The following is a 13,465-nucleotide window of genomic DNA, read 5'->3' as shown; positions in this document are numbered from 1 at the left end:
TCGCCTCCACACTGACCCGGTACCGGTACCCCCTGTATATAGCCTCCACACTGACCCGGTACCGGTACCCCCTGTATATAGCCTCCACACTGACCCGGTACCGGTACCCCCTGTATATAGCCTCCACACTGACCCGGTACCGGTACCCCCTGTATATAGCCTCCACACTGACCCGGTACCGGTACCCCCTGTATATAGCCTCCACACTGACCCGGTACCGGTACCCCCTGTATATAGCCTCCACACTGACCCGGTACCGGTACCCCCTGTATATAGCCTCCACACTGACCCGGTACCGGTACCCCCTGTATATAGCCTCCACACTGACCCGGTACCGGTACCCCCTGTATATAGCCTCCACACTGACCCGGTACCGGTACCCCCTGTATATAGCCTCCACACTGACCCGGTACCGGTACCCCCTGTATATAGCCTCCACACTGACCCGGTACCGGTACCCCCTGTATATAGCCTCCACACTGACCCGGTACCGGTACCCCCTGTATATAGCCTCCACACTGACCCGGTACCGGTACCCCCTGTATATAGCCTCCACACTGACCCGGTACCGGTACCCCCTGTATATAGCCGCCACACTGACCCGGTACCGGTACCCCCTGTATATAGCCTCCACACTGACCCGGTACCGGTACCCCCTGTATATAGCCTCCACACTGACCCGGTACCGGTACCCCCTGTATATAGCCTCCACACTGACCCGGTACCGGTACCCCCTGTATATAGCCTCCACACTGACCCGGTACCGGTACCCCCTGTATATAGCCTCCACACTGACCCGGTACCGGTACCCCCTGTATATAGCCTCCACACTGACCCGGTACCGGTACCCCCTGTATATAGCCTCCACACTGACCCGGTACCGGTACCCCCTGTATATAGCCTCCACACTGACCCGGTACCGGTACCCCCTGTATATAGCCTCCACACTGACCCGGTACCGGTACCCCCTGTATATAGCCGCCACACTGACCCGGTACCGGTACCCCCTGTATATAGCCTCCACATTGACTCTGTACTGGTACCCCCTGTATATAGCCTCCACATTGACTCTGTACTGGTACCCCCTGTATATAGTCTCCACATTGACTATGTACTGGTACCCCCTGTATATAGCCTCCACATTGACTCTGTACCGATACCCCCTGTATATAACCTCCACATTGACTCTGTACCGGTACCCCCTGTATATAGCCTCCACACTGACCCGGTACCGGTACCCCCTGTATATAGCCTCCACACTGACCCGGTACCGGTACCCCCTGTATATAGCCGCCACACTGACCCGGTACCGGTACCCCCTGTATATAGCCTCCACATTGACTCTGTACTGGTACCCCCTGTATATAGCCTCCACATTGACTCTGTACTGGTACCCCCTGTATATAGTCTCCACATTGACTATGTACTGGTACCCCCTGTATATAGCCTCCACATTGACTCTGTACCGATACCCCCTGTATATAACCTCCACATTGACTCTGTACCGGTACCCCCTGTATATAGCCTCCACACTGACCCGGTACCGGTACCCCCTGTATATAGCCTCCACACTGACCCGGTACCGGTACCCCCTGTATATAGCCTCCACACTGACCCGGTACCGGTACCCCCTGTATATCGCCTCCACACTGACCCGGTACCGGTACCCCCTGTATATAGCCTCCACACTGACCCGGTACCGGTACCCCCTGTATATAGCCTCCACACTGACCCGGTACCGGTACCCCCTGTATATAGCCTCCACACTGACCCGGTACCGGTACCCCCTGTATATAGCCTCCACACTGACCCGGTACCGGTACCCCCTGTATATAGCCTCCACACTGACCCGGTACCGGTACCCCCTGTATATAGCCTCCACACTGACCCGGTACCGGTACCCCCTGTATATAGCCTCCACACTGACCCGGTACCGGTACCCCCTGTATATAGCCTCCACACTGACCCGGTACCGGTACCCCCTGTATATAGCCTCCACACTGACCCGGTACCGGTACCCCCTGTATATAGCCTCCACACTGACCCGGTACCGGTACCCCCTGTATATAGCCTCCACACTGACCCGGTACCGGTACCCCCTGTATATAGCCTCCACACTGACCCGGTACCGGTACCCCCTGTATATAGCCTCCACACTGACCCGGTACCGGTACCCCCTGTATATAGCCTCCACACTGACCCGGTACCGGTACCCCCTGTATATAGCCTCCACACTGACCCGGTACCGGTACCCCCTGTATATAGCCTCCACACTGACCCGGTACCGGTACCCCCTGTATATAGCCTTGTTATTGTAATACTTAATTTTTTACTTTATTTTGTACATATTTTTTATAACTATTTCTTGAACTGCATTGTTGGTTAAGCTTACTAGCTTTGCATTATGGCACTCACATTCCTATTTCCAATTCCTGGAGTCGGAGGAAGTCGGAGGAAGGTGGAGGAAGCAGGGCTTGCTGCGCCTCAGATGAAGAAACGACCTCCGAGCCTCAGAGCAAGGGGCTTTAGCACAGGTCTGAGTGAGCGTTGAGCCCCTCCACAAAAACACTACTGTGACGCCAGTGCCTCCACGTTTGGAGTGCTACGTCAGGCATTACCGGAGCCCCCTGTGTCCACAAGGGGACAGGCTTCATCCAGCACAACTTAGTTTGGAAGCTTGTTCATGTTTAAATCCCCCCTCTGTAGCCCACTCGGTTACCCTAGGCTCAGTGAAGAGAGGTGTTAAGTTCGAAGGAATGAATCCGAGCCTCAGGCTTATCAACTGTGGAAGCGAGACGCGTATTTCACTGGCCTTGTCAGGCGTGATTATAGATCCTTCAACCGAAGTCTGTTGTACTGTTCAGGGAACAATAGTGGTGAGAGACTCCTCTTTAGCGAATAAAAACACAGCAAAGGACACATAGAAAGGCCTTCAAACCTCGGCATATCTAGTGACTCCCCCATTCAGGGTCGGACGACCACATCCGGGGCCCCTACCTCCAGGAGGGTGGCTAACTTCTTGCAATTCTATCAAATTTTACCATGAGGCCGAGAGAACATTTAGCAGTTTTAAAGCAAATGTTCTGCAATCCTGGTTATGGCATGTTTATATAATATCTGGGGGGGTCCCAGGGCACATGCCCTGCGTGCCAGTTCAGTAATCCGGCCCCGACTCAATTGTCCCACCTTGCTACTGTCGAAAAGTATGGTGCAGAGGGGATCTCTGCTGGTGGCTGACGGGGGTGTGGGCACCATCTCCGGGGCAATGAACACAGGCTCATCCTGCCCCCAGAAATGGTACTGGCAGAACACAAAGTTACACAGGTGGCGAGGAAGACCTGTAGCCTGCAGGATCCTGACCTGGAGACAGAGAGAGGAGAGAGGAGACAGAGAGGGAGAGACAGGGAGGAAGAGAGGAGGAGAAGGGAGGAGACAGTGGGGAGGAGAGAGAGCAGGGAGGAGAAGGGAGAGAGAGAGAAGAGAGTGATCGGGGAAGAGAGAGAGAGAAGAGAGTGATCGGGGAGGAGAGAGAGAGAAGAGAGTGAGCGGGGAGGAGAGAGAGAGAGAGAAGAGAGTGAGCGGGAGGAGAGAGAGAGAGAGAAGAGAGTGAGCAGGGAGGAGAGAGAGAGAAGAGAGTGAGCGGGGAGGAGAGAGAGAGAGAGAAGAGAGTGAGCAGGGAGGAAAGAGAGAAAAGAGAGTGAGTGGGAGGAGAGAGAGAGAGAGAGAAGAGAGTGAGCAGGGAGGAGAGAGAGAGAAGAGAGTGAGCGGGAGGAGAGAGAGAGAGAGAGGAGTGAGCAGGGAGGCGAGAGAGAGAAGAGAGTGAGCGGGGAGGAGAGAGAGAGAGAGAAGAGAGTGAGCAGGGAGGAGAGAGAGAAAAGAGAGTGAGCGGGAGGAGAGAGAGAGAGAAGAGAGTGAGCAGGGAGGAGAGAGAGAGAAGAGAGTGAGCGGGGAGGAGAGAGAGAGGGAAGAGAGTGAGCAGGGAGGAGAGAGAAAAGAGAGTGAGCGGGAGAAGAGAGAGCAAAGAGAGTGAGCAGGGAGGAGAGAGAGAGAAGAGAGTGAGCGGGGAGGAGAGAGAGAGAGAGAAGAGAGTAAGCGGGGAGGAGAGAGAGAGAAGAGAGTGAGCGGGGAGGAGAGAGAGAGGGAAGAGAGTGAGCAGGGAGGAGAGAGAGAGAGACAAAACACACAGTGTTTTTATGAACACATAATACAGCAGTGTGACTATAGATCCTTTCCCTCAGAGACACTGGACATTACATATTACATTACATATGACATTACATTACATATGACATATTACATTACATTACATAACATATTACATTATTACATTACATATTACATTATTACATTACATGACATTACATTACATATGACATTACATTACATATGACATATTACATTACATATGACATTACATTACATATGACATATTACATTACATATTACACATTACATTACATAACATATTACTCCATTTTAAATTCTTAGCATCCAAGGATTCACTGGGTGTAACGTGGTGGGAACTGATTTTGGACTATTTACAGGACCTAGTAGCGATCGCTAAATGAAGTCAAAAACTACACACGCCATCTGTGTTTCAGGCCCTGACATTTCAGTGTGTCTGTCTGATATCCATCTATGTGTTTCAGGACCTGACATTTCAGTGTGTCTGTCTGATATCCATCTATGTGTTTCAGGACCTGACATTTCAGTGTCTGTCTGATATCCATCTATGTGTTTCAGGACCTGACATTTCAGTGTGTCTGATGTCCATCTATGTGTTTCAGGACCTGACATTTCAGTGTGTCGGATATCCATCTATGTGTTTCAGGACCTGACATTTCAGTGTGTCTGATGTCCATCTATGTGTTTCAGGACCTGACATTTCAGTGTGTCTGTCTGATATCCATCTATGTGTTTCAGGACCTGACATTTCAGTGTGTCTGTCTGATATCCATCTATGTGTTTCAGGACCTGACATTTCAGTGTGTCTGTCTGATGTCCATCTATGTGTTTCAGGACCTGACATTTCAGTGTGTCTGTCTGATGTCCATCTATGTGTTTCAGGACCTGACATTTCAGTGTGTCTGTCTGATGTCCATCTATGTGTTTCAGGACCTGACATTTCAGTGTGTGTCTGATATCCATCTATGTGTTTCAGGACCTGACATTTCAGTGTGTCTGTCTGATATCCATCTATGTGTTTCAGGACCTGACATTTCAGTGTGTCTGTCTGATATCCATCTATGTGTTTCAGGACCTGACATTTCAGTGTGTCTGTCTGATATCCATCTATGTGTTTCAAGACCTGACATTTCAGTGTGTCTGATGTCCATCTATGTGTTTCAGGACCTGACATTTCAGTGTGTCTGTCTGATATCCATCTATGTGTTTCAGGACCTGACATTTCAGTGTGTCTGTCTGATATCCATCTATGTGTTTCAGGACCTGACATTTCAGTGTGTCTGTCTGATATCCATCTATGTGTTTTAGGACCTGACATTTCAGTGTGTCTGTCTGATATCCATCTATGTGTTTCAGGACCTGACATTTCAGTGTCTGTCTGATATCCATCTATGTGTTTCAGGACCTGACATTTCAGTGTGTCTGATATCCATCTATGTGTTTCAAGACCTGACATTTCAGTGTGTCTGATATCCATCTATGTGTTTCAGGACCTGACATTTCAGTGTGTCTGATGTCCATCTATGTGTTTCAGGACCTGACATTTCAGTGTGTCTGATGTCCATCTATGTGTTTCAGGACCTGACATTTCAGTGTGTCTGATGTCCATCTATGTGTTTCAGGACCTGACATTTCAGTGTGTCTGATGTCCATCTATGTGTTTCAGGACCTGACATTTCAGTGTGTCTGATTTCCATCTATGTGTTTCAGGACCTGACATTTCAGTGTGTCTGATATCCATCTATGTGTTTCAGGACCTGACATTTCAGTGTGTCTGATATCCATCTATGTGTTTCAAGACCTGACATTTCAGTGTGTCTGATATCCATCTATGTGTTTCAGGACCTGACATTTCAGTGTGTCTGTCTGATATCCATCTATGTGTTTCAGGACCTGACATTTCAGTGTGTCTGTCTGATGTCCATCTATGTGTTTCAGGACCTGACATTTCAGTGTGTCAGATATCCATCTATGTGTTTCAAGACCTGACATTTCAGTGTGTCTGATATCCATCTATGTGTTTCAAGACCTGACATTTCAGTGTGTCTGATATCCATCTATGTGTTTCAGGACCTGATGTTGTCTCTTACCACACACTCCATTTTGCGTTCCTGTGTCTCGCCATCTGGACTGGTCTCTCCTTTCTCCAGCCCCTCGCTCCCTCGCCACACCTCCACATGTAGACGCCCTGCAACCTAACAGGAAGACAGACAGACATCTCAGTCAAACACACACATACGGCCGTACCTCTCCCTTCTGGTTGCTGGGTATAGCGTACTGCAGCTTGACCTTTGTAGAACACGAACACACACACAGTCACACACACACACAGACAGTCACACACACACACACGGCCGTACCTCTCCCTTCTGGTTGATAATGGGTACAGCGTACTGCAGCTTGACTTTGTAGAACACGAACACACACACACACACACACACACACACACACACGGCCGTACCTCTCCCTTCTGGTTGATAATGGGTACAGCGTACTGCAGCTTGACGTCGCAGAAGAGACAGGCCAGAAAAACGTTGGCCACTCCTATCAGACTGTGGTTCTCCTGCTCGTCGAAGAACGGGTCGGCACGCTTGAAGTAGGAACGCATTACCTAGACAGAGACCAGGGGAGAGAGGGAGGGGGGGGGGGGGGGGGGGGGGGGGGTGAGTTAAGGGGGAGACAGTGTGTGAGGAAAGGGGGAGAGAGAGGGAGACGGTGTGAGGAAAGGGGGAGAGAAAGAGGGACTCACAGGGTTGTCTTCATCGTAGTCTTTCCATTCCTGGTACAGTTCTCTCATGTCCACCAGTCTATTCTCCATCTTCTCCAGAGCCCAGATCTGTTTCCCTTTACCCTTACGTCTCACCTGCACAGCGGGCTCACTTAGCACCGCATCACGCTGTAGAGAGGGAAAGAGAGGGGGGGGGGGGGGGGGGAGAGAGAGAGAGAGAGAGAGAGAGAGAGAGAGAGAGAGAGAGAGAGAGAGAGAGAGAGAGAGAGAGAGAGAGAGAGAGAGAGAGAGAGAGAGAGAGAGAGCGAGAGAGAAAGAGCGAGAGAGAGAGAGCGAGAGAGAAAGAGCGAGAAAGAGAGAGCGAGAAAGAGGGAGAGAGGGAAAGAGAGAGCGAGAGAGAGGGAAAGAGAGAGCGAGAGAGAGGGAAAGAGAGCGAGAGAGAGGGAAAGAGAGAGCGAAAGAGAGAGCGAGAGAGAGGGAAAGAGAGAGCGAGAGAGAGGGAAAGAGAGAGCGAGAGAGAGGGAAAGAGAGAGCGAGAGAGAGGGAAAGAGAGAGCGAGAGAGAGGGAAAGAGAGAGCGAGAGAGAGGGAAAGAGAGAGCGAGAGAGAGGGAAAGAGAGAGCGAGAGAGAGGGAAAGAGAGAGCGAGAGAGAGGGAACGAGAGAGCGAGAGAGAGGGAAAGAGAGAGCGAGAGAGAGGGAAAGAGAGAGCGAGAGAGAGGGAAAGAGAGAGCGAGAGAGAGAGAGAGAGAGAGAGAGGGGGAAGAGAGGGAAGAGAGAGAGAGAGAGAGAGAGAGGGGGAAGAGAGGGAAGAGAGAGAGAGAGAGAGAGAGAGAGAGAGAGAGGGAAGAGAGAGAGAGAGAGGGAAGAGAGAGAGAGAGGGAAGAGAGGGAGAGAGGGAAGAGAGAGGGAAAGAGAGAGAGAGAAAGAGAGAGAGAGGGGGGAGAGGGAGAGAGAGGGAAGAGAGGGAGAGGGAAATAGAGAGGGAAAGAGAGAGAGAGGGAAGAGAGGGAGAGAGAGAAAGAGAGAGAGAGGGGGGAGAAAGGGTTGGTGTGTGTATATACAGTTGAAGTAGGAAGTTTACATACATTTAGGTAGGAGTAATTAAAACTAGTTTTTCAACCACTCCACATATTTCTTGTTAACAAACTATAGTTTTGGCAAGTCAGTTAGGACATCTACTTTGTGCATGACACAAGTCATTTTTCCAACAATTGTTTACAGACAGATTATTTCACTGTATCACAATTCCAAGCTTCTGACATTATTTAAGTCAATTGGAGGTGTACCTGTGGATGTATTTCAAGGCCTACCTTCAAACTCAGTGCCTCTTTGCTTGACATCATGAGAAAATCTAAAGAAATGAGTCAAGACCTCAGAATGTTTTTTAAGACCTCCACAAGTCTGGTTCATCCTTGGGAGCAATTTACAAACACCTGAAGGTACCACTTTCATCTACGCTAGTATAAACGCCATGGGACCACGCAGCCGTCATACCGCTCAGGAAGGAGATGCATTCTGTCTCCTAGAGATGAATGTACTTTGGTGTGAAAAGTGCAAATCAATCCCAGAACAACAGCAAAGGACCTTGTGAAGATGCTGGAGGAAACAGGTACAAAAGTATCTATATCCACAGTAAAACGAGTCCTTTCTCGACATAACCTGAAAGGCCGCTCAGCAAGGAAGAAGCCACTGCTCCAAAACCACCATAAGAAAAGCCAGACTACGTTTTGCAACTGCACATGGGGACAAAGATCGTACTTTTTGGAGAAATGTCCACTGGTCTGATGAAACAATAATAGAACTGTTTGGTCATCATGACCATCGTTATGTTTGGAGGAAAAAGGGAGAGGCTTGCAAGCCGAAGAACACCATCCCAACCTTGAAGCACGGGGGTGGCAGCATCATGTTGCGGGAGTGCTCTACTGCAGGAGGGACTGGTGCACTTCACAAAATAGATGGCATCATATATTGAAGCAACACCTCAAGACATCAGTCAGGAAGTTAAAGCTTGGTCACAAATGGGTCTTCCAAATGGACAATGACCCTAAGCATACATCCAAAGTTGTGGCAAAATGTCTTAAGGACAACAAAGTCAAGGTATTGGAGTGGCCATCACAAAGCCCTTACCTCAATCCCATATAACATTTGTGGGCAGAACTGAAAAAGTGTGTGTGCAAGGAGGCCTACAAATCTGACTCAGTTACACCAGCTCTGTCAGGAGAAATGGGACAAAATTCACTACAATTATTGTGGGGAGCTTGTGGAAGGCTACCCGAAACGTTTGACCCAAGCTAAACAATTTAAAGGCAATGCTACCAAATACTAATTGAGTGTATATGTAAACTTCTGACCCACTGGAAATGTGATGAAATAAATAAAAGCTGAAATAAATCATTCTCTGTACTATTATTCAAATTCTTAAAATAAAGTGGTGATCCTAAATGACCTAAGACAGGGAATTGTTACTAGGATTAAATGTCAGGAATTGTGAAACACTAAGTTTAAATGTATTTTGCTAAGGTGTATGTAAACTTCCGACTTCAACTGTACATGGTGGTTTAAAAAAAAACTTATCTTCACCCTTACGCCCACAGGCTCACTGAGCACCGCCTCCCACTGTGATGCACCACAGGCTCACTCAGCACCGCCTCCCACTGTCCTGCACCACAGGCTCACTCAGCACCGCCTCCCACTGTCCTGCACCACAGGCTCACTCAGCACCGCCTCCCACTGTCCTGCACCACAGGCTCACTCAGCACCGCCTCCCACTGTCCTGCACCACAGGCTCACTCAGCACCGCCTCCCACTGTCCTGCACCACAGGCTCACTCAGCACCGCCTCCCACTGTCCTGCACCACAGGCTCACTTAGCACCGCCTCCCACTGTCCTGCACCACAGGCTCACTCAGCACCGCCTCCCACTGTCCTGCACCACAGGCTCACTCAGCACCGCCTCCCACTGTCCTGCACCACAGGCTCACTCAGCACCGCCTCCCACTGTCCTGCACCACAGGCTCACTCAGCACCGCCTCCCGCTGTCCTGCACCACAGGCTCACTCAGCACCGTCTCCCGCTGTCCTGCACCACAGGCTCACTCAGCACCGTCTCCCACTGTCCTGTACCACAGGCTCACTCAGCACCGCCTCACGCTGTCCTGCACCACAGCACTGCCTAAACTAAACACACATTGCAAGGGGCCAACACCTCACAGGGGCTCAATGTAGACCAGACTTGACAGTGCTGTTTTGGTAGGCACACTGTTTTAAACATGTGAACACACACACACACACACACACACCTCCGTGGACAAACATTGACACACACCCACTGTAAAGCTGATAATGTTATCACGCAGCCACACACACACACACACACACACACCCGACACCGACCTTCCTGTTGGCGTCGAGGTTAGCAGCAGGTATTTGCAGTGTGACTAGGTACTCTGTCCTCTTGTTGAGTTCCTCAGCTATGAAGCCTGCCTCCTGCACCAGCAGGTTAGCTCTGACGATCTGCTCCCTCAGTCTACGCAGGCTACGAGTCATCATGGCCTCTCTAAAGCACAGAGAGAGACACAGAGGGTTAGTTACAGGACCAGCAGGTTAGCTCTGACGATCTCTTCCCTCAGTCTACGAGTCATCATGGCCTCTCTAAAGCACAGAGAGAGACACAGAGGGTTAGTTACAGGACTAGCAGGTTAGCTCTGACGATCTCTTCCCTCAGTCTACGAGTCATCATGGCCTCTCTAAAGCACAGAGAGAGACACAGAGGGTTAGTTACAGGACCAGCAGGTTAGCTCTGACGATCTCTTCCCTCAGTCTACGAGTCATCATGGCCTCTCTACAGGGGGAGGCAGAGAGATAACAGACCGACAGAGAGAGAGACACACAGAGAGAGAGACAGAGAGAGACAGAGACAGAGAGAGACAGAGAGAGACAGAGAGAGACAGAGAGACACAGAGAGAGAGAGACACAGAGAGAGAGACAGAGACAGAGAGAGACAGAGAGAGAGAGACAGAGAGACACAGAGAGAGAGACACACAGAGAGAGAGACAGAGAGAGACAGAGACAGAGAGAGACAGAGACAGAGAGAGACAGAGAGACAGAGAGACACAGAGAGAGAGACACAGAGAGAGAGACACAGAGAGAGACAGAGACAGAGAGAGACAGAGAGAGACAGAGAGACACAGAGAGACACAGAGAGACACAGAGAGACACAGAGAGACAGAGAGAGACAGAGAGAGACAGAGAGAGAGAGCTTGTTGCCATGATAAAAGGACAAGCCGTAGAGGACAAACAACATTGTAAATACCACCAATATTTATCTATGTATTTATCTTCCCATACTATTCGTACTGCAACTACAATTGAACCTTGCTATTGACTGTACAAAGCTGACATTATGAACTGGCCCTGAATGCTGATTGGCTGAAAGCCGTGGTATATCAGACCATATATCACAGGTATGAAAAAACATGTATTTTTACTGCTCTAATTACGCTGGTAACCAGTTTATACTAACAATAAGGCACCTCAGGGGTTTGTGGTATATTGGCCATATAACCCCCCCCCATGGTCTTATTACTGAAATAGAACACTTGAAATGGCTTTACATTGAAAACCTTTATGAGAGGAGTCGTCATCCCTGCCTCTCATCTACACAGAGGAGTCGTCATCCCTGCCTCTCATCTACACAGAGGAGTCGTCATCCCTGCCTGCCTCTCATCTACACACAGGAGTCGTCATCCCTGCCTGCCTCATCTACACAGAGGAGTCGTCCCTGCCTGCCTCATCTACACAGAGGAGTCGTCATCCCTGCCTCTCATCAACACAGAGGAGTCGTCATCCCTGCCTCTCATCTACACAGAGGAGTCGTCATCCCTGCCTCTCATCTACACAGAGGAGTCGTCATCCCTGCCTCTCATCTACACAGAGGAGTCGTCATCCCTGCCTCTCATCAACACAGAGGAGTCGTCATCCCTGCCTCTCATCAACACAGAGGAGTCGTCATCCCTGCCTCATCTACACAGAGGAGTCGTCATCCCTGCCTCATCTACACAGAGGAGTCGTCATCCCTGCCTCTCATCAACACAGAGGAGTCGTCATCCCTGCCTCTCATCTACACAGAGGAGTCGTCATCCCTGCCTCTCATCTACACAGAGGAGTCGTCATCCCTGCCTCATCTACACAGAGGAGTCGTCATCCCTGCCTCATCTACACAGAGGAGTCGTCATCCCTGCCTGCCTCTCATCTACACAGAGGAGTCGTCATCCCTGCCTGCCTCTCATCTGCACAGAGGAGTCGTCATCCCTGCCTGCCTCTCATCTACACAGAGGAGTCGTCATCCCTGCCTGCCTCTCATCTACACAGAGGAGTCGTCATCCCTGCCTGCCTCTCATCTACACAGAGGAGTCGTCATCCCTGCCTGCCTCTCATCTACACAGAGGAGTCGTCATCCCTGCCTGCCTCTCATCTACACAGAGGAGTCGTCATCCCTGCCTGCCTCTCATCTACACAGAGGAGTCGTCATCCCTGCCTGCCTCTCATCTACACAGAGGAGTCGTCATCCCTGCCTGCCTCTCATCTACACAGAGGAGTCGTCATCCCTGCCTGCCTCTCATCTACACAGAGGAGTCGTCATCCCTGCCTGCCTCTCATCTACACAGAGGAGTCGTCATCCCTGCCTGCCTCTCATCTACACAGAGGAGTCATCATCCCTGCCTGCCTCTCATCTACACAGAGGAGTCGTCATCCCTGCCTGCCTCTCATCTACACAGAGGAGTCGTCATCCCTGCCTGCCTCTCATCTACACAGAGGAGTCGTCATCCCTGCCTCTCATCTACACAGAGGAGTCGTCATCCCTGCCTGCCTCTCATCTACACAGAGGAGTCGTCATCCCTGCCTGCCTCTCATCAACACAGAGTCGTCGTCATCCCTGCCTGCCTCTCATCTACACAGAGTCGTCGTCATCCCTGCCTGCCTCTCATCTACACAGAGGAGTCATCATCCCTGCCTCTCATCTACACAGAGGAGTCATCATCCCTGCCTCTCATCTACACAGAGGAGTCATCATCCCTGCCTCTCATCTACACAGAGGAGTCATCATCCCTGCCTCTCTGGCATGGAGAAGGACAGGTCAACAGGACAAAACATCGGGAAAAAGTAGTCAGGTACTGATATGATAATGTGGTTAATGAATTAATGAAATGTCTGTGATCCAATGTTTCCAGACAGACAAAGTACCAAGACATACGGGGTCTATTTGGGTTTCAGACTTTGATATCCTGACACCTCACCTGTCCTCGCTCCATCTCCGCATGCGTGTCTGGGCGCAGGGTGATGATGCGATCGATGCTGCTGAGGGACCGGCTGGCTCCAGGTCTGCAGGCCCAGGGCTCGGCAGCAGCAGAGTGTGTTTCTCTGCAGGAGGGAGCCGCTTCCTCAGCTGCTGCAGCTCCTGCTCGTACATCTGTCTCTGTCGCTCCAGAGCCGTCCTCTTCTCCTCCTCGTGCTGTCGCTCCAACGTCTGGAGGACAGACTGCATTGGGTCTGA

The 13,465-nt window shown here is 50.5% G+C and overlaps 1 protein-coding gene across 1 annotated transcript in view; it reads right to left on the bottom strand.

Moving 5' to 3' along the window:
- Positions 1 to 13,465, bottom strand: part of LOC139407421 (kinesin-like protein KIF13B) — a 75,193-nt gene that overhangs the window by 36,735 nt on the left and 24,993 nt on the right. The window contains exons 19-24 of the mRNA XM_071151189.1: positions 13,209 to 13,461; positions 10,306 to 10,468; positions 6,935 to 7,081; positions 6,647 to 6,796; positions 6,276 to 6,380; positions 3,187 to 3,360 (exon numbers count right to left, since the gene is read on the bottom strand). Coding sequence (XP_071007290.1) covers positions 3,187 to 3,360; positions 6,276 to 6,380; positions 6,647 to 6,796; positions 6,935 to 7,081; positions 10,306 to 10,468; positions 13,209 to 13,461 — 992 coding nt within the window. The remainder of the gene's footprint in view (positions 1 to 3,186; positions 3,361 to 6,275; positions 6,381 to 6,646; positions 6,797 to 6,934; positions 7,082 to 10,305; positions 10,469 to 13,208; positions 13,462 to 13,465) is intronic.

Source organism: Oncorhynchus clarkii, chromosome 4 (genome assembly GCF_045791955.1).
Source record: "Oncorhynchus clarkii lewisi isolate Uvic-CL-2024 chromosome 4, UVic_Ocla_1.0, whole genome shotgun sequence".
Classification (NCBI taxonomy): Eukaryota; Metazoa; Chordata; class Actinopteri; order Salmoniformes; family Salmonidae; genus Oncorhynchus; species Oncorhynchus clarkii.
The sequence above is the reverse complement of the archived record's forward strand: the minus strand, read 5'-3'. Positions and strand labels throughout refer to the sequence as shown.